Here is a 22405-nt window from a genome sequence, read left to right as displayed (position 1 = left end):
ATAGGCCCACGACACCTCTAGAGGGCTCATCGGCAGAACCTGGCGTCCCAGGTATGCCGCAATCTGCTTTCAACCCTTACGTCAAGTCAAGTCAAGTCAAGTCAAGTCAAATATATTTATATAGCGCTTTTCACAATACAGATTGTATCAAAGCTGCTTCACAGTATCAATCAAAACAACTTAACAATGTTTGTTTATTACTGGAAAAAAAGACATCCTAGTTTGGTAGAGCTGATCAATGGTATGATTGGTTAATTAATTTGAATATCCCCAACTGAGCAAGCCAAAGGCAACAGGTGTTATTAGGGGCCACAGGGGCCACAACGTGCCACAGGTGTTATTAGGGGCCCAGTTGGAGTCTCCCCTTTTCACCCATAGCCATCGACTTGCTTCTACTGTCAGTTGTCAGGCATAGCTGTAGGTCTTGAAAATAAGATTTGACGAGGCGGATGATTGCTTCTGGGGCGCTGAAATAGTGGAATGCGTTCCAGAGGAGATTGTGAGGAACTGACCCTAAGGCATTTGCGAGGTCCAAGAACACAACGTAGATATCTGTTCCATCCTTTTTGGCGGCTTGGATTCCATATCATGTTTGTGTGCTCTAAGCCAATGGTTTTCAATCCTGGTCCTGGGGACCCACAGCTCTGCACATTTTATATGTCTCTTTTATCTGACACACCCAGTTCAGTTCATAGAACTCTTTCCTAACAAGCTGATGATCTGAATCAGGTGTGTTAAATGAGAGAGACATGCAAACTGTGCAGAGCTGTGGGTCCCCAGGGCTAGGATTGAAAACCACTGCTCTAAGCAACCTGAGAAGCCCGGAATCCCTGCTTTCTGTACAGTGTATGCGCCACTGTAGTGGTTCCTTTCCATGTAGGCTATCAGCCTGTGTGCCACTACACTGAAGAGTATTACTACACCTCCTTCAACTTTCAGGAGGCTGATTTGGCGGAACTGGCTGATGTCCACAGAGTCCTTTTCCTTCGGGATTAGGATGCCTCCTGCCCTCCTCCATGCAGTTGGAATTGCTTGTTTCTGCCACATTACTTTCATCAGCCTCCATAGAAAGCGCAGTACCTCTGGTGTGTTCTTATAAAGCCAGTGTGGGACTCCATTGGGCCCAGGGGAGGATGCAGCTCTTACCCGACGTACAATTCTCTCCACTTCGCTCCACCTGGGTGGGCTGATGTCCAGCTCATGTTCTGCGGAATGTATTGGTGGCATATTGGGTGGAAGAGTTGTCTGTCCGCATCGCTGGCTATCAGTGTGGCTCTGTTTAAGGTAAGTTTCCAGATCTTTCTTTGATGTTTTGAGTTTGCCACTTTTTTCCTTTGTGAAGAGGTTTTTTGCAAACTTGTAGGGGTCTTTAAAGAAGTTTGATCTTGCTTGCTCCTGCATTTTACTTCTCAGATTTTCAGCTCTCCTCAAGGTTGCCAATCCGTTCTTAATTTCTGCCTGTAGCAGGTTAATTGTCTCCTTCTCCTCCTCTGGAACTTTTCTCCATTGTTTTTTCAGCTGCCTTCTTTCATTGACTAACCATTCTATCTCCTGCTGTCTCCTGGACTTCGTCGGGGTGAGTGATGTTTTCTTCCTCTTTTCTGCCGTCCAAAAGCGCTCTGCACCATAGTTGTAAATCAGATCTTCCATTCGCTCCAGCTTCTTGACTGCAGTTCCCCTCAGTTGTCCCAAGAGGTTACTGATGTCTGTGTCAATCGTCTCCCACTCCTTTTTCTCACAGGATTTTGGCCACTTGACTTGTGGTTTTCGCCCGTGAATCTTGTTCTCGGTTGTAGGCTGCGGCAGGTTGGGCTTGTGGGACGCCACTTTGCTTGGCTCCTCATCTTACACTCGAACATTGATGTTCTGCAGACTTTGGTTTTGGTCCTGCTGCAGAACTTCACTTGACTTATTCGACCTGCTTCGTAAGAAGTATCGGTCAATGCGAGATCCCTGTTGCTCTGACAGCAAGCACTTTTTCCAGCCTTGGTGTCTTCTCAGACCTGCATATGATGTTTCCTTGGTCCAGCCACATCTACAACTCTGGAGCTTAATTCCTGGAGTAGGTGTTGTCATCTCAGGTGTCTTATTGATCATCATTCTCATTGTCTGTTTCGTTCCTGGGTCAGTAGCCATGCAGTCTGTCGTTGAGTCATCATCCTCCCCCGCTCTTGCTGACTCTGGGGGTGTTTTCTTCCTTGAACTTTTTGTAGCCCGAGATGAGTGGGACCTGTACACTAATATTGCCAGGTCCCTCCTACCACAGGGAGCTAACCTGTGGCAGGCCCGTTGGGGTCTTTCCCTCCTGCAAGCTGTCTTTTCAGGCTGTCACCAGGTCTTTCCCTAGTTGCCAGCTGCTCTTTTCACAGCAGTCAGTGGGTGGATCCAGATGATCAGTTATGTTTTAGGACTAGGTGAAACAATCCCCTAGCCTGGCATACCAGACCTACATCAAGATGTTAGGTCTGGGAACTCTCCATTGGCATGCCTCATTCCGAGGGGCGGGATAAACGGTTGTCTTTCAGCGCTACAACCAACCAGAGCAACGAAGAAGGTGACGTAGTCAGAGTCAGAGCAAAGCCGCTCTTTGTTCTTGTTTCAAAGAAAAGTTTAACTTCAAATCCTCTAGAGTCGCAGCCAAAGCCAAACCGAAAGACCGCTGTTTGCCAGCAGCAGCAGCCATTCTTTGTTTTCAAGTAGCAGTGAACCGTCGCAACTCTGTCGTCATCCCGTCAGCCGAATCTATACACGATCTGATTGGCCCGACCAGTTTTTGTTTTTTTCAGCTCGAAAGTCAACGGAGAGTTGCTAGACTACACTTGCTGCAAAATAATTTTTGCTGCTGCTAGGGTGCGTCTAGATTTCTAGGCTAACAATCCCCTGTTTAAGACCTGAGGGTATGAGTGGTGACAATGCATCCATCGGAGTAATTTCCTCACTGTGGTGGTGGCTGAGTGGGATGAGAATGATGATGAGGTTGAGAAGCCTCATTGGGGTCATCAGGTGGGCACCCTCCTTCTCTGGTGTTTCAATGATAGGCCCACGACACCTAGGGCTTATCGGCAGCACCTGGCGTCCCAGGTGTGCCCCCATCTGCTTTATATCAAACAACATTTGCAATAGCAAACCACTACCATCCAATCAATTCCCCATGGACAAAATGAAATCCCGCCCTAAATTTTTTCTTGTTTGAGAAGCCGTTCCACACAGATATACATCACAACAGGGAAGAAAAGATTATTGCAACTTTTGTTTCATGTCGACTTTAAATAAATAATTATAAATAAATAGATTTTATATTTATATCTATAGACTTTTTACATGATTTTACCATTCCATTCTTTTCCATTATCATACCAGTTCCTGGTTAAAGTCCACATAAAACCACGTTGGCAGCACAATCCTGACAGCCTAATGTGACAATTTCAGAGTAAAAATGTAAATTCATTTCGTAAATACTCAATTCTGATTTAATGTTGACTTTCATGTCGAGTGTATATTAATCATTAAAAATGTTTGCACAGTAAATACAACAGGTACACAAATGTTTTACTGCAGGTACTGCAGCTGCACAATACAGAGTGTTTGATCCACGTGAACTATAATGTGACTCTGTGAAAGACGCCGCCAGTCTGCATATGATTATTCCCGTGTTGTGATCACTATGACAACAAGCCTGGAGAGGCAAGCAGAGAGTGCAAGAGAGAGGGACACCATGTAAACGTGTTGTGCATGGGTGGGTGGGAGACTGAGACTGGGTTGGGGGTTGTTCAGCAGTTATGCAATATGTTTGTGCGCTGATATGAACATGTTTATGCAATAGATTTAAGCTGCGTTGCAAATACAACTACCAACAGCACAAACTTACCCTGGTCATTTAGATAACACCATATTTTTGTAACCATCATATGTGTATGAATGTATATGTGTATGATTGTGGTGTGTATAGGTTGATTAAAGGGATAGTTCACCCAAAAAATTTAATTTTATCATAATTTACTCACGATCATGCAGTTCCAAACCTGTATGACTTACATTCTACTGTGGAACATAAAGGAAGATATTTTGAGAAACCAACATTCTTTAAAATATCTTCTTTTGTGTTCAACAGAAGAAAGAAAGTCATACAGGTTTGGAACTGCATGAGCGTGAGTAAATAATGACAAAATTTACATTTTTGGGTGATCTATTCCTTTAATGTAATGTGTATGTGTGATGAATGTTGGGACAATATGGGGAGGGGGAGTGGGGAATGAATCAAGCAACACCTTACCTCCATTTTTCCATTACCATAATAAAGAAAAATTGAATTCTCACTAATATTATATTAGTTTACCTAACCCTCTGGTGCTGTCACAGTTTATTTTATTTTTTTAATTTAAAACTTGGTAAAGGTTTTGGCACTTTCTATGTGAACACACACACACACACACACGCACACACGCACGCACGCACGCACGCACGCACGCACGCACGCACACACACACACACGCACACACACACACACACACACACACACACACACACACACACACACACACACACACACACACACACACACACACACGATTCAAAAAGGTTGAATGGTTCAGAAAAAAAGACCCACTTGTATTGTTCAAGGTCAGAAATAACCACATTGGAAATGAATGAAAACCAAATTTCATCTAGTGGAACTTTTGGTACTGCACCCAAACAACATCTGAAAGGTAATTTTTTTATCAACCTAAAATTTGGAACACAACTTATATATAATATAATAATATAATATAGATAATATATTACAGATAATATATTACTTTGTTTTTCTCACAGAGTAAAACATGTTTTAGAAAATATTTATTTCATATAAAATTTTGAAATAGTTTTTTTTGTTGCATTTTCATAATAAACTTAAACTTCTATTTTTTTTTACTTAACTTTTTTTTCACATCAGCAATAATCTGCCAAGTGTTAAAAAGAGACCTAACTTAAGTCTGTGCTCCAGAGCATTCAAGATGTATTTATTATTTTTAAGGTCCATGCTAAGTGATTAACAGGTAATAAATGGATCATAATTATTCCATAAATACAATTTAGTACAATAAAATCCCCTAAAGATACAACATATTGAATAAATAAAACATTATTGAACAAAAATATTGTACATTGATTTCATTGAAATAAAAAAATGTGAGCAGTACCAGAGGTTTAAATGTTTTAATATATTGTGGTAGAATTTGTTGTATATTATGGAAATTGAAATGATACAAATCAATATTAAAAAAATATATTTAAAATATATATTTTTAAATACAATATTATTCAAAAGTTTGGGATCAGTAAGATTTTTTTTAAATAGGCTAAATGATTACTTTTATTCAGCAGAAAATGCATTTATCAGATTGATTAAATAGACAGTAAATACATTTAGAATATTAACAAAAAATGGCTGCAAGAAATTCATCTTTGTTGTCACAGGAATACATTACATTTTAAAATATATTTAAAAAGGTCAGTTATTTAAAATTGTAGCAATATTTTACAATATTACTATTTTTTACTGATCAATTTTTGATCAAATAAATGCAGCAATGGTGAGTATAAGAGACTTCTTTAAAAAATAATAAAAAATCTGAATGGTAGTATATCATCCAAATGCATTTTGGAAACAAATTCAAGTTGTTTTAACATCCGACAGGATACATATTAGTAATAAGTATTAAATTACATCAATAATTGTGTTGATAAAACAATCATTTAATTTGAATTATATTTACAAATGTCATCAGTAAAATCAGTCATTTGAATGTATACTGGAGTAAAAAGACCTCCCTGCAGTAGCTTTCTCATATTTACACACAGTTTAAAGTCAGACGGTAGAAACGGCATCATACCTGGTCCAGTGGTACTCAAAGAAAGATGAATAGTACACAATGAAGGGCAGGAGAATGGAAAAGGCCCACAGGAGCAGGGTTGGGAAGAACTGGGTAATTACTGGGTTCTAGACAGTAGAAGACAGTAAAAGATCAAATTCAAAACATCCAACAACACAAAAAAGCACTTTCAGTTTTATTTTACATTCTAATGTGGCGTAATACAGCCGTACGGTTATACAACTTCTTTGATGGTCACTGACCCTTAAGCTTTCAACTGGCCGAGTGACGTTGAACTTGTCCATAGTGTTTACGATGATAGCAGGGGTTGTGAGAAAGAAGAGCAAGAGGAAGAGCATAATGTTGAGCAGGACGCAGCGGAGCCACCAGCGAGAACCACACACTGAAAGATTTTCCCTGGAAGAACACAGGCACCAATCAACAAGACAAGGTCTTAACAACAGTTACAGGACTAAGTGTGTACTCGCCAAGAATAAGCGGGATGTTCAGCTGCTGTTACATAAATGGGAAGGTTTGTGCTGGAAAACACAGCCTTAGCTGGTTAGCTGGTCTCCCAGACTGACAGTGCGGGTATTCAGCTGGTTTAGCAAATGGTTTGGGACCAAGGTGGGTTGGGACGGTGGTGGGACACCACTTTTTTTTTATATGGTCAAAAAAGAAAATAAATAATTCTAGCTTGTAATGTAAATCAATACAATCTTTATAACAGTATAGGAGATGATTTTTCTAAAGAATGATGTACAGTATGGATAATCAAGTAGTAAGTTGCTTCTACAAAACCAGTAAGTGTTCATCTTGATAGTATAAAAGTATTACTAACAACAGAAACAATATAAAAATCTTACGTTTACTTCATAAAAATCAGTAAAGATTTCAGGGCAAAAAGACACTTCCAGGTATCAGTATCTGAAGGGTCATGTTTTCAGAATGATACTAAAATGACTTTTACTTGCTATAAAAGTATAAACTATCAATCAGAGGACAGGAGGAATGCAGTAGATTGTGTACAACAGGTTTTTCAGAAAAGTTTTGATCATTTGATCATTTTTATCATGTCTTAATAATTTAGATTATTTCGAGGCCTTAGAAGTTTGTGTAACAAATATGAGACAGTAGGCTTTAAAGAGTTAAAAGGATTGTCCACATAAAATGAAATTTATGACATTATTAAGGTTCATTTGCAGAACACAAAAGATGACATTTTGAAAACTGTTTCTGTCCATGTAAAGAAAGTCAAAAGTCTTCAAAACAACACTGAACCACATTTACTTTGATTACATGGACATTAAAATAAAATATTTTCACACACTCTTTTTTGATTTTGATAAACTGAATTTAATTTATTATTTTTTTCCATTTGATTTCCAATGTATTTAAATAAATATATATATATAAAGTTCTCTCATTTGGGAAATAAGTAAAACCCAAATACGCCCATGCAAAAAAGGAAACAAAATATAATGAGTTCAGATTTTTTTACAGTGCAGGTTTGGAACAACATGAGGATGTAAATGATGAGTAAATGATGACAGAATTTTCATTTTTAGGTGAACTTCCCGTTTAAGTAAAAGCAGTGCACATGAAAGGCATAAAACGTGGATGAGGTTTACATAAAGTGGAAACAAATACCTTTCGAAAGTAATCGTTTCCACTCTATTATTTTCCAAAATTGCAAAACCATTTACTCTATAAATGCAGTGCAACAAAACATTGAACTCATGGGCTACACTGACATGGAAAACATTCACACTTCAATAAATTTTTTTAATAAGAAGCAAACATTAGTGCTTGTATCCATAAAAAAGAACGTCTTGAATTGAGACAAACGCAAACACACACACACACACACACACACACACACACACACACACACACACACACACACACACACACACACACACACACACACACACACACACACACACACACACACGTCCAGTCATGCAGAAAGACGGACTGACACTGACCCCCCCCTTCCCCCCTCCCCCCTCCCCCACAAACACACCCACACACTAATACTCACTCAATATATGATTCTCAACACATATTATGTAAGATATATAATGGCTTTCACAGTGGCTGTCTAGGCACACACTCAGATTGAGACTTAATTAATCCAATTTCATCTCTCAAATCCAAGTGTAATGGCCTGGAACAAAGTATGTCATGAAAAATAAATATGGCTCCAACTTTGCAGATCACAGTTAACATAACTGTATACTTAAAAAACGTTAAATAAAACATCACATAAAACATTGTAAATCTGGATCGTTTCACAAAAGCATTTGCTCATTGCGGTCATTTCTATAGTTTTTCCTATTTCAAGATATAGATGTGGCCTATCGTGTTGACTTACCAGATGATGTCATTAGGGGCAGGGGCATAAGAAACACCCCACTGATGGGAACGCACCACTGTGGTAATGCTGGACTGCTGGGGTCTGTTGCGGCAGCGACGGCTGTAGTCTTTCACAATACTGCAGAAACATAAGCACAGAGGCTTAGATATTTAAACAATAAGGTATGAGAGAACATGTGAATATATATTTTTCAAATGTAGTCTACTCAGTAGAGTACCAAATTACTATATTGTGGTTTTTAACATACAGTATTGACCAATCAGAAGCCAGCACCTGAATTTAGTGTTGTACAAACTTATATATAAAGCTGTTTATTGTAGTATACTAAATAAAAGCTGTTCTAATTTGCAAATGTTTGGTAAGAAAGAGTTTGATCTACAACAGTTTCTTGATTTATTTATTTTGGTAAGGCACAGTATTAATAATGAGCATGGGATCTATACTAATAAATCTATACTTCAGAGGGGATATTTCTCAAAATTATTTCTTTAACTTATAAAACTAGACTGATCGAAATCAAACAGATTTCCTGTCATACAATACAGTTTGTGAGTTTGTGAGTTAAAAAAAATTTTCAGTTTGGGAGTTTTTGAATTAATTAATTATTAGATGAAAAGCTAATAATTGCAGTAATTAAATAATTTTAAATGAAAATTAGGATTTTATTCGTATACACTCTCAGAAAAAAATCTGTCACTGGGACAGTACCCTTTCAAGGTACTAATATGCACTCTTTAGGGGTAAAGTATGATGCTCGAATGAGCTCAGCCCTCTGCAACTGAAAGAAACATGCAAATATAAAAACACCAGCAAATTAAGACAAAACCTTCATCAGTTTGATGACAACATGTGCTGCAAATACTCACAACACAACCAAATACAGAAACGCGTTGCAAATACTCACAACGCACCAAATACAGAAACATGCTGCACTCACAACACAACTAAATACAGTAACGCACTGCAAATACTCACAAAGCAACCAAACACAGAAACGCTCTGCAAATTTTTTACAACGCAATCAAATACAGAAACACACTGAAAATACTCACAATGGATGATATGATCAGGATTTTTAAATAAACTAAAAACTCACCCCTCAGGTCATCGACAACACTTAAAAGGAGACATTGTAATGTATGTCCCGTCAGGTTTGACACTTGTTGGGGTCCCTTGAAACATTTCCGCTGTGGTCTGTGCTTTTATCACCGCGTTTCTGTATTTGGTTGAGTTGTGAGTATTTGCAGTGTGTTTCTGTATATGGTTGAGTTGTGAGTACTGGCAGTGTGTTTCTGTATTTGGTTGAGTTGTGAGTATTTGCAGTGTGTTTCTGTATGTGGTTGAGTTGTGAGTTCTGGCAGTGTGTTTCTGTATTTGGTTGAGTTGTGAGTATTTGCAGTGTGTTTCTGTATGTGGTTTAGTTGTGAGTATTTGCAGTGTGTTTCTGTATGTGGTTGAGTTGTGAGTATTTAATAATAATAATAATAATAATTCATTACATTTATATAGCGCTTTTCTAGGCACTCAAAGCGCTTCACATAGAAGGGGGGATCTCCTCAACCACCACCAATGTGCAGCATCCACTTGGATGATGCGACGGCAGCCATATTGCGCCAGAACGCCCACCGCACACCAGCTTACTGGTGGAGAGGAGACAGAGTGATAAAGCCAATTAGTATATAGGGATGATTAGGTGGCCACGATGGACAGAGGCCACTGGGCAAATTTTGGCCAGGATCCCGGGGTTACACCCCTACTCTTTCGAAAGACATCCTGGGATTTTTAATGACCACAGAGAGTCAGGGCCTCGGTTTAACGTCTCATCCGAAGGACGGTGCTCTTTGACAGTATAGTGTCCCCGTCACTATACTGGGGCGTTAGGACCCACACAGACCACAGGGAGAGCACCCCCTGCTGGCCTCACTAACACCTCTTCCAGCAGCAACCTGGTTTTCCCAGAAGGTCTCCCATCCAGGTACTAACCAGGCTCAGCCCCGCTTAGCTTCAGTGGGCAACCAGTCTTGGGTTACAGGGTGATATGGCTGCTGGTATTTTCAGTATTTGCAGTGTGTTTCTGTATTTGGTTGAGTTGTGAGTATTTGCAGTGTGTTTCTGTATGTGGTTGAGTTGTGAGTATTTGCAGTGTGTTTCTGTATTTGGTTGAGTTATGAGTATTTGCAGTGTGTTTCTGTATTTGGTTGAAATATGAGTATTTGCAGTGTGTTTCTGTATGTGGTTGAGTTGTGAGTATTTGCAGTGTGTTTCTGTATTTGTTTGCATTGTGAGTCTTTGCTGCACATGTGTTGTCAAACTGATGAAGACGTTTTCTTAATTTGCAGGTGTTTTTTCTATGTGCATGTTTTTTCTTTAGATGCAGCAGGTTGAGCTCTTTCGGCCACTGACTGTAGTAATGGGTACAAACTAAAGTCTACCCTTTAAAAGGGTACCGCACCAGTGACAGCTTTTGAGGGTGTACCTGCATGTCATCACTATTATGTCATTATTAACTGACATCAAAGAACCATATACATGCTCTATAATGCTTTACTACATTTCATAATGCTTAAAAAGTCATTAGTTTGAATGTTAAAATTAGTTAACAGTTAGAAGGTTTGTGATTTTTATTCTGTATGTTTCATACTGTATATGTTCCACATGGACCCCTGGACTACCTTTATGGAACCTAAATATAGTCCCAAGAAATGAAATACATTGTTTTCTGATAGCTACAGTAGAGTCTAGTGGTTCAGCAGATCTGCTTCATCTTGATAAAATGTTTTTAAATAAAAATACTTAAGTATTCTTAAAATCTAGGTACTCATTACAGGACCTCTTGTCGGATGATGCTGATTCTCAATAATCCCCCAACACTTACACTGCAGTCATCCTCTCATCTCTGAAGGTGACAAAGGCAATGCCCAGCCTCTTCATAGAGATCCGGTTCTTCTCTGCATTAAACTCATCTGTCAGTTTCTCCTCCAGCTCACTGTAGTACTGCTCTGCATCCACCTAATGAGAGGACAAAGACATAAGACATGAGAAGAAGAGTATCAAATCTCCTCACAGAGCAATGCATGACTGTCAGTTGGTGTATGGTGGTCTCCAGTGGCCAACATGAAGAGGTGCAGCACCAGTCACATGACTATTCTATTCGTAGATGTGCAAATATATCCATTCTGACAACTATAATGAGTGTGTGAGGGACATTTACCTGTTCAAAGCCACATACGTCACAGCAGAAGATCTGTGCACAGGGGTGCGTCTTTATCATGATCCTGCCTTCCTTCTGAGCTTTGGTTGCGAAGTACAGCCTTCCTTTCATTGCTTTTCGCCTGTACAGGATATAGTTTTAAGGCCCGTTCACACAAAGAATGATAACTATAACATCCACACCAAAGCATGAAATTATTCTGTTTATTCTAAGCGTACGCTGCAGTTACGAGCACAAGACATCTGCCGCTTTAAATGCTTGAGCTCATTAAAGTCTGTTTGGCTATTATGGTTTTTATCATTCATCAGCTGGAAAGAATCGTTCTGACAGTGACTGCAACAATATCGTGGTGTGAACTCTGCTATTCTTGTATATTTAGAAAGATTTCTAGAAATATATCTTTACCGTTATCGTTATAGTTATCGTCCTTGGTGTGAATGTGCCTTTAAAATGGTTAACTATGCAGTATTTGCGAGACTCAGCTCTTAGACATTCAGGAGATGTGAGAATGCAAATGACCTTTCAGAGTCCAGCTTCATTAGTTTTTGTACGTCAAAGCAGAACCGGATGTCTGTAACGGTGCAGCTGGGGTAGGCTTCACTGTTTGGAGATAGAAGAGACGTTGGCTTTTACATAAGTGATAAATGAATGCCATCAGTTGTGTTGACATTTAATCTCCAATATGCTGAAGTATGGAGATTAAGTAATAGTTGAAATTCTGTGGATAACAGCTTTGTGCTCTTCACTCACTGCAGGTGTTTGGTGATCAGGCCGGGATCAGAGATTTCTCTTGGAATTGACGTTATCATTAGAGTTCTGGCCACCTGCAATAATAATAAATCCAAAATGAGAGCTAGAAGTGTATTTCATGAAGCAAATCTTTGTGGTTGCAAGACGGCAAAAGAACATGATCAATTATCGATTTTCGAATTCGATTTACTAAATCATGGCCACATTGTAACAATTCGTTCCCTTGTTTTCGTCAAACCAAAACGAGGGAACAAATTATTTCAACGTAGACACTATTTACTTAAACGAGGGAATTAATTAATAAATCATGGGAACTAATAATTTCATTTGTAGCCACGGTTTAACTAAAACGAGAGAACGAATTCTTAATTCGTGGCCACAATATATATATTCTTGTCCGCATGTCATGTGCAGGGCTCCGTGAAATAGTGTCCAGACTTTCATTAATGTATTACCGTAAAGAGTATCTAATGAAAATTACTGAGAGTAATGAGAAATGCAAACTAACAAAAGTTAAACATCTGAAGGCATTGCTGAAGTATAGAGGCGTCATAAAAATAATGTCATAATGCCAAAAATCCAAATGCATGTAAAAACAGACTTCCAGCAAAATACAATACAGAATTGAATTATTAATTATTAATGACATTTCTCTTTAAATTTAAGAGGAAATAAGGACGTTTTTTGATTTTTGGAGATTCACTGGCTCGCCTTGCAAGCACTGTAAAACTTAGACGCATTTATGGAACAGAAATGAGATGCAATAACACGTATGCGCACAATACAGCCGTTCACAAACCTTCTCGTCCTCTTTGTATTTCTGTTGTGAGGAGTGATGGGCCATGCACAGTACGGTCATCACAAAATACAGCAGAGCAAAGATACTGTGCAACCACAGAAATGTGTTCCTAAAGCAAGAAGAAGAGAGTTACTAAGATCATGCCAACAACTTCATAAATATGTACATACACAACAAGGTAATGCTTTTCAGTTGTACATCCATCATAATAAACAAACTTGCTTTGCAGGGACATTAACCACTGTTGTTCGGCCGAAATTCTGTGGACTATCTCCTGAAAAACATCGGAATAAACAAGTCGTGTTAAGATGTCATGCTCTTCTCAAATACCAGTGTCAAAAATAAAACTCTGAAAGTAATTTGAGGCCTGTGAATGTGGAATAAAGAAACTCTCCACACCTAAATCACTATGCATTGGGTTTGGTTGCTAGGACAAATTTGTGAACGTGCTGGTTTATTTCACAAATACAGTGTCAATTTGTTGCATAGAGATGACAGTCAGCATCAAAATGCCCAAATTATTGTAACCAGCCGGCCCTGAAGCTGCACCACAAACTGGTCTACCACACATCCACATTTAACGCTTTTAGAAGGCCACAGTAAACTTCTGCCACCGAGGTTGCATGAAAAGATTATTGCAGGTCTGAGAACAACAAGAGGTAAAGCTGGTGGCTTTTCACAATGTTCTTCTTGTGGCGTGGACAGTCAAGGCCTTTCCCATATTTAACTTGGCCCTTCTAACCGTCTATCGTGCCACCCAGCCATCTTCAAACACTGTAGGGTGGTCTGAATTATGCTTTTACACACGTCCACTAATAGAGGGTTCAGACTGAGCCCTTCTGCATCTTCAAGAGTTTTCCCAGGCCTTCCCTAAAGTCATTCATCGGCAGGCCCACACGGAATCTGCATCCGCAGGACTTTGTAGATTTCCTGCCATACACAAAGTTTTTTTTTTTAATATATTCTCTTCAATATAAAGAACGAGTTTTTTTTTGTTGGTGTTTTTAATGTTTAAGATTTTTAATGAAGTCTCGTACGCTCACCAAGTTTGCTTTTATTTATTTTTTATACAGTAAAAATTGTGAAATATTACAATTTTAAATAACTGATTTCTATTTTAATATATTTTAAAATGTAATTTATTCCTGTGATGCAAAGCTGAATTTTTAGCATCATTATTCCAGTCTTCAGTGTCACATGATCCTTCAGAAATCATTCTAATATGCTGATTTGCTGCTCAAAGAACATTTACTATTATCATTATCAATGTTAAAAACAATTGTACTGATTAATATTTTTGGGGACATTGGATTTAAGGATTCTTTGATGAATAGAAAGTGCAAAAGAACAAGTCAAGTCAGTCAAGTGACCTTCATTTATATAGCGCTTTTAACAATATGGACTGTTTCAAAGCAGCTTTACAGTGATAATAGGAAATTAAAGTAACAGGGATTGTTTTGGCTTTACAGCAGCTCTAGAATAAAGTTATTGTCCAGTTAAAATTAGTTTTATTTATTTGAAATAGAAATCTGTTAAAATGTTAAATCTTACTGCTACTTTTGATCAATTGAATGCATCTTTTAAGTATTTTTTTTTAATTACTGACCCCAAACTTGTTAACAGTAGTGCACATATATATATACATACATATATTTTTTTTCTTTTTTTTCACAAGTACTTTAATCCGAACATAATCAATGTTTTAAAAGCACCACAGATCGATTTTTTTTAACACTCTAGAAATTAATCTATGAATGTCTTAAAGGTTTTGAAGAAGTATTTTAAATTTGACAAAATTGCATACTTAATATTTAATTGTATTTTCCTTTTGGAATGTCCTTTAGATCAATGTCAGAGCATGGCTTCATGCATTTGACAGTCATTTCAGGTCACCCGAGCCAAACTCTATCTGAGAAAGAATCTCTAACACTAAAAATCTGTCAAAACTGATTCATGAGATTATTCTAAAGAGTCTGTTTTTAGGTGCATACACACTGCTGAATTAAGATGTAATGCTGGGGTAATGCTTTATTCATGTATACTGCCTTTTCCTGGATACCAAACGTGTTGTGTCTGTTGTCATGAATCCTTTATGGCTGAGCAATACTAGAGCAAATAGTAACCAAGCATTTGAGGATCTGGTGGAGGTACCGAGGAGGTTCCCGGAGAGGTTGACGGGCAAGATGATGGTGAGCGACAGCAAACACACCACCATCAAGAGAACGATGATGTGGCGCTGGAAAGACAGGTATGTGATCGCGTCAATGCCACATTTACTGCGGATCTCCTCGTCCCTGTGGGAAAAGAATAGGGACAAAAAAGCCTCTTTAAAAAATATTTACATTTACATTTTTTCATTAGGCAAACATGTTCATCCAAAGTATGAGGGTCAACGACAACATTTTTTATCCCATCCGTTAATTTGCACAAAAATACATAAAAAATGCACTACATGGATTAAGTTTTTTATCTTCTGAATTAAAAATTATTTCTATATTAAGACTTTTTTAAATAAAAAGTGAAAGTAAAAAATATTTAACTGTCAACGATTCTGATACTGTAATCAAGAATAAAGCCAAGAAATTAAGAAAGAAAAAAAAACATTATTAAAGGCTTTGGCATAATCGTCTGTTGTGGTGGATCAACTAACATGCAGTAACATTCCAAAAAACAAAAAAACAAACCGGAAATGATATCAGGACCCCTACAGACTCTTCTGATTATTTATTGCCAAGGTCAATAAATCTCTTATAATATCAGATAATTTGACATTTTTAAGTAGAGTTAATTTTGTAAAATGTCATGTGGAGCGACCCTGCAAAAACGCACCGCTCATATTTAACAGTTGACTTATACTGTCCCGGGACGCTTGTCTCGCTTTATTTATAGCTTTGTTTTTGTATCACATGTTTTAGTAATCATCATAAATTAGGTATCACTCAAAATTCATCCTGTGAAACCCGTTTTGAAATTGGATATTGCATTACCATGGAAACAGTACTTTAAAACCTTTTAGCGGGCTCCTTCCCCTAGTGGGTGGTGTCATGTTTTATTACACAATATTACAGTTTTTACTGTATTTTTGGTGAGTATAAAAGTCAAAAACATTTAAATGTATATAGTGTATATGTAAGTTTTTCAAAACAACAGGAAACCAACATGAAGACAAACTTGGCACACGTTTAAAAAAAAAAAGTCTTTCTTTCAGATTTTTTCTTTCCTTTTACAATATTTTTTGGACACTCTTACATATCGATGACCCATTTGAGTTCTCTAAAATTCCAACCTATAACCCCTTGGTTTTTGTGGCGCTACACTCAACTAAAATTACAAAGACTAACTTTGTGAGAGTTTTCAGTGTTTCCAATGAATTATTGAATTCAGTCAACAATATTCAGTATGTGTAGCAGTCTTTTTAAAAGACCACATGAATACATAAAGGCGTTGAGGGCTATTATGATTACAAGGAGCCGTCATTCACACAAAAACACACAGCCTCGCCTCACACGGAGTGAGGAAACTCTCAGCATGGCCTCTCGGTCTCCGGAGAGATCAAGAAGCTTTTAAAGGAACCAGCTAAATATGGCACCAACATGCCATCCGACTCATCCAAATAACATCTCGGCAACCGTGGAGACAGACTAGCAGCTGGTTTACGGTTCTGAGAGGCTTTTGAGCGTATCCAGGCTTTGGAAGGGCTGGTAAAGTGCCCGGTCCACCTTCACCCTGTGTTTTCCCTTCTTAATGAGATATAACACGAGCAAACAGGATGCTGGTTGATGACATCACCACTTTCTTGCACACTTACTTCATGTGGGACAAAGATGTGAGCCAGGAACAGAAGCCCTATAAAGAGAGGGAGGGAAGACAACGGTGTCATAAAAAGGTCTGGCATATAAAAACACAGAGCGCGTCTGGCTAGCTTAGCATCTGTCAGAATCATTTGTTCTTTAAGTGAACATGGATAGCGTAACAAGTGGAAAAGGCAATGCAATATCTTTAACGTGGCTGTGATGTCTCGAACTGTCATTGCACATAAAACGAAAGGAGAAATAGTGAGGTCAGAATTTAAACGAACAGATAGTGTGCATAAAAGAAAATAGGGACTAAGTGCACAGGCTATTTTTTATGACATCAGCTCTGGGGCGACGCTTCGTAACAGCAGCTGAGTAATCCACATCGACAGATTGAACTTTATGTGTGCCTCTTTATGTCTTTACGTATCAGCAGTTGAAAATTTGCATCAGCATGAAGACGATAGTGACTTTAAAAGGGTCATGACATGGATATTTTTGATTATTTTAATATGTTCCTTGAGGTTCACTTAAATAAAGTTTTTTTTTTAGATTATAAAAACAACAAAACAAAACAAAAAAACAAATATAAATATATATATATACCCTTTGTCTGAAATGATTAGTTTTTAAGGGGCGGCTCCTTTAAGGCTTGTGAGTAAACGGCCACTGTTATGATTGGCTAACATCACTGCATTTTTCATATAAAACTGTAATTTACAGACAAAGGCTTATGAAATCATTTACTTACGGTTTGTGATGCAGCTGCTGTCAGATTCAATAGTTGGCTGCTTCATCTTTCAACAAAAGATTCTCTCCATTACATTGTGTCTCGTTACGCAAAGACATCATATATGTCAAAAGATCAAGGCAAATTTGATTTCTCATATCATGACACCTTTAAAAAACACTATCTATTAATTTTAATCGTTTCTAGTTAGGGTTGGCATCGATAACGAAGTGCAGGCCTTGTGATGCGAGAGGGATTTTGCACTGCCAAATTTAGTAAATTCAAACGAAGATCCTGATCAAACGTTTCTTAAATGTGTGTGATGCTTTTTTTCTCACCATGTCCTTGGTCTCTGAGTCTGATGGGCTGGATTCTGACGGGGTTTTCTCCTTCTCACTTTGTTCTCCATAGAATAATGATGTCAAGCTACAGAACAAAGACAAACAATAAAATGGACAGGTAATCATTTTTCACAAAATACACTTAAGAAAACCTCACATACTGTTAGAAAGGTTGAATTATATATAGACCAGGGCCAGTTATGACAATTTTTACTCTATTTTTTTCAAGATGGGTATATTTTGTTTCTTATTAATATTACAAAAATGTAAGCCTCTTATACCTTAAACTCTTGGCAACAAAAAAGCTACAGTACATTTTTACAATCGCCAGTTAGTTTAACACACATAATAACATATTGTTTAAAATTTGAGTTCTATATAAATTTAAAAGCAATACAAGATATCTGTATTTAAAACGCAAAACATTATTTTGGCCAACAGAAATTTACTGTAACTGAATTAATTCTAATAATTAATAAATACACATTTATTCTGAGAACACAGTTGAACTTTTCAGTTAAAATCTACTTTCATTACATAGTAGTAGACACATGCTTGAATGAATCTTATCGCGGTTTTATATTTATTTAAAAAAAATTTGATCATTTGACATTTTAAAATAAGGCCCCATTGGTTAACGTTAGTTATTGCATTAACTAATATTAACTAACAATGAGCAAGATATTTGCTACAGTATGTATTAATTAATAAAAATATGGTTACAATTTATTTTAAGGTGTCATGGTTACAGTGTAATAATACAATTTATGTCCTGAATATCGGTAATATCAATAAACAACATACCGTATAATTACTATGGGGATTTTAATTGGGTTTAGGGTTTGGTTTGGGGTTAGTTGCATGTAATTATGGATAATTCACTGTTATTACTACAGTAAGTAATGTAATATTTGTAATAAAAAATAAAATAAATAAATAAAAGGCACTGTAAAATAAAGTGTTACCAAAAAAACAATTGTTAGCTCATTGTAGCTCAGGCCCATGAAATTATATTAACAGATACAACTTTTGATTAAAATAATGTATTAATAAATGTTAAAATTACATTAACTAAGAATAATAAATGCTTTAAAAGTATTTTTCATTGTTAGTTCATGTTAAATAATGCAGTTAACTAATGTTCACAAATGGAACCTTACTGTTAAGTGTTACCAACATGCCATGGTTTTGAAGGAAGAAGTCTTTGATAACCACAGATTAACCAAACATTAACTGAACGTTTGACTGAATAACTGTGATGTAACAACTCTGAAATCTTCCCATGTGATAATAAAACATTGTCTTATCTATATATCATGTCAGTCAGTGACAGTATTTTCCTGCCATTTCAGCCCATCAAGTGAAATTCTAGAGTACACAAATGTAAACATATTATTACTGTGAGAGCCGATGCTTTCTCTGTGGGCTGATGCAATGCTTTGCAAATATACACACTGAAAATCACCGGCACATTCGGATAAACAAAGACTTTAATGCAACATGCTGATGTAGAATAAAGCAACACTGCCAAACCTTTAGAGTTATGATTTAAATTTCACCCACTGCTCCCACAGGGAAACTGTGTGTGTGAGCTGAAATGTTTTAATAATAGTAACATACTGTACAGGTTTCCCAAAACTATGAGCAAAAATTCAATGGTATGCAAAATGAATGAAAAATTGTAAATGAAAATATAAACTATGTATATTGTATATTATATAATACTTTTTTATAATGTATTACATATCATATCACATATATTAACATATTCCATTCATATCATAGTGTTGAGACTGCATTAGTTAAGATCTCTAATGACTTATTGTCAGCTGCTGACTCAGGACTTATTCTGCTTGACTTGAGTGCAACATTTGATACCATTTCACACAGGTTTCTTTTAGACAGACTAGAGTCTATTGGGATCTTTGGTTCCCCCTCTGATCTTATCTTACGGGTCATACTCAGTTTGTACAGCTGAAGCAGTTTCGATCAAATCCTTCTTATGTCACTACTGGTGTTCCACAGGGCTCCGTCTTGGGCCCTCTCTTATTTATTATTTATCTTTTACCTCTTGGTAATATTTTTAAAGAAATTTGGGATACAATTCCACTGCTACGGTGATGACGCCCACCTTTACCTGTCCTCCAAACCAACTTCTACTTTTCCTCCATCTATCCTTTCAGATTGCTTAGCTGAGATTAAAGCTTGGTTTACATCCAATCTTCTCTGTAGTACAACTCAAAATTCTTCTTGTAGGTTCAAAAACCAATCTGGCTAAATCAAATTATTCCTTTGAGAACATTGATAATTTTCCAGTGTCTCTGTATAAACAGGTCAAAAGTTTGGGTGTCATCTTTTTGTCAGTACTTTATAATTTGAAGTTCATAAAAATAGAGTCACTCAATTTGCATATTTTCACATACGTATTATTAATTGAATTCGTCCTGCTCTCTCAGTGAAGAAGAGCACTGCTATTCTTGTTCATGCTTTAGTGACATCACGTATTGATTATTGTAACGCTCTTTCCTACGGCCTTCAAACTTCGGTTAGTGCAAATTATTTGCAGAACTTCTGTAACTGAGACTATTACTCCTATATTACAACACTTACTTTGGCTTCCAGTTAAATACCAAATTGATTTTAAAATCCATGGCACTTAATAATCTTGCCTCTTAATACTTATCTGTCCTTCTTCACATCTTCACCCCTACTCGTATCTTAAAATCGTCTTCTGCACTCACTCTTGTTCTCCCTCAAACTTGCACAACTTCTACGGGGTCCTGAGCCTTTAGTCCCTAATTATGGAACGAAAGGATGTGCGAAAAAGTCTTCTTGTTTTTAAATCTCATCTTAAAACTATTTTTTTTAGGCAGGCTTTTATGTAATCCTATTTGTATCCAGTCTGTAATGAGGATCATTTATTATTTAATGTTGATTGTTTTATTATGTTTGTAAGGTGCCCTTGAGTGTCATGTATGGTGCCTATAAATAAAATGTATATTAATAATAATATCATGTCAAATAATACAATGTCCTAAGTAACCAGCAGGTGGTGCCAGGATCTCACACTGACCTGCTAAGCATTCAGTTCACTCAACCACCACACACAGTTGTTCAATTATTTACATCTTTAATGCATTCTGCAAACAGTCAACAGTAATAAAATGATACCTGTCATTTTCCATAAGAAGAGCCAGGCGGCCGTAGTCCCATGCTGCCTTCCTCAAACAGGAGAAGATTAGAAGCAGGAACTACAATAAAAATAAACCAAACCTCAGTGATCATGTTCATGTATCATGTTCAAGATATGAGTGACCTTAATAAAAACAGCATAACTGCAAGTAAAGTACATGCAAGTGAACAATATCTGATGCTCAAGCATTTTAAAAGATGTAATATATTCCAGAATATATCCAGAAGACATTGTGCCACTTTAAATGTGTGCTAAAGCTATTGGCATAAAAAACAGAATAAGAACTATTTGTGTAAGTAGACCCTTGCACCTACTATACCCCAGAGCAGCAGTAATAATTAGCTGTTTCTTTGGCCGGATAGAGACGAGGTGTGTGGTTGTCTTGGAAACTAACAGGCTGTGCGGTCTGCATGCACACTTGTGTTCATAATGACTCCGGGAAGAACAGTCAATGAAAAGACAACAGGAAACTCTGACTATTTGGAAGCTACTAGTCTCTATTTATCTTCCTAGGTTGCTGGATAGCTACTTATTATAAACTAAAAGGTGAAGAGTGTTATTTCTTCCTCACTAGCGTCACCAAAACTAACGGCAAAAAACACTCCCTCTGTTTATAATTTAATCATGAGCGATTCAATGTTGAGTTCTCAGATGTGCTGTATATAAACTACTGTTTAACAGTTTGGGGTCAGTAAGTAAAAAATAAAAAAAATAAAAAATAAATATATATATACTTTTATTCAGGAAAGATGCATTGAATTGATCAAAAGTGACAGTAAAGTCTTTTTCATTGTTACAAAAAATTCTATTTCAATTTAAATGCTATTCTTTAAACTTTCTATTAATCAAACAATCCTCAAAATTAAACACTTCATACTTTTCAAATGCGATTTTAAACCGTGTTAACTGTTGCAACATTGATAATAATAAGAAATGTTTCTTAAGCACCATATCAGCACATCAGATAAATGCAGCCTTGGTGAGAATACAAGACTTCTTTCAAAAACATCCCAACCCTAAACCTTTGAATGGTAGTGTACAGACATATACAGTATATACACTGCAAAAAGTGGTAACCTGCAATTGTTACTTTAAAAAGCCTATTCTACCTGAGTTAACCCATATTATGTAATTTTGGTGGTATAAATCAATGTATTTAGGTTGATTTAGCAACATTACATAATACTAATAATAATTAGTAATAATGTAATAATACGTGACTTGAATAAAACTTAAATGTTAGCATTTTTAGGTCACCCTTTTTTTCAGTGTATATGCAGCAGCAGCTATGCTTTTCTTCAAATTAATTAAAGTGTGTTAACTTTCCTTTTTTATAGATTGGGTGAATGTCATGG

The 22405-nt window shown here is 36.9% G+C and overlaps 1 protein-coding gene and 1 pseudogene across 1 annotated transcript in view; both read right to left on the bottom strand.

Annotated features, from left to right (window-relative positions):
• tmem63c (transmembrane protein 63C) overlaps positions 1-22405 on the bottom strand; it is a 59861-nt gene that overhangs the window by 8996 nt on the left and 28460 nt on the right. Inside the window, exons 3-15 of the mRNA XM_077238464.1 lie at positions 21029-21108; positions 17855-17942; positions 16801-16838; positions 15144-15286; positions 13215-13266; positions 12993-13101; positions 12194-12267; positions 11963-12043; positions 11444-11564; positions 11108-11241; positions 8230-8349; positions 6116-6269; positions 5874-5980 (exon numbers count right to left, since the gene is read on the bottom strand). Of these exons, the coding sequence (XP_077094579.1) occupies positions 5874-5980; positions 6116-6269; positions 8230-8349; positions 11108-11241; positions 11444-11564; positions 11963-12043; positions 12194-12267; positions 12993-13101; positions 13215-13266; positions 15144-15286; positions 16801-16838; positions 17855-17942; positions 21029-21108 (1301 nt within the window). The remainder of the gene's footprint in view (positions 1-5873; positions 5981-6115; positions 6270-8229; positions 8350-11107; positions 11242-11443; positions 11565-11962; positions 12044-12193; positions 12268-12992; positions 13102-13214; positions 13267-15143; positions 15287-16800; positions 16839-17854; positions 17943-21028; positions 21109-22405) is intronic.
• On the bottom strand, positions 10166-10282 carry LOC143747411 (5S ribosomal RNA; annotated as a pseudogene).

This window comes from Siphateles boraxobius, unplaced genomic scaffold (genome assembly GCF_051911475.1).
Source record: "Siphateles boraxobius isolate OS27281-9 unplaced genomic scaffold, OSU_SipBor_1 22, whole genome shotgun sequence".
Taxonomy (NCBI): Eukaryota; Metazoa; Chordata; class Actinopteri; order Cypriniformes; family Leuciscidae; genus Siphateles; species Siphateles boraxobius.
Note: the sequence above shows the minus strand (reverse complement) of the source record. Positions and strands in the feature narration are given on the sequence as shown.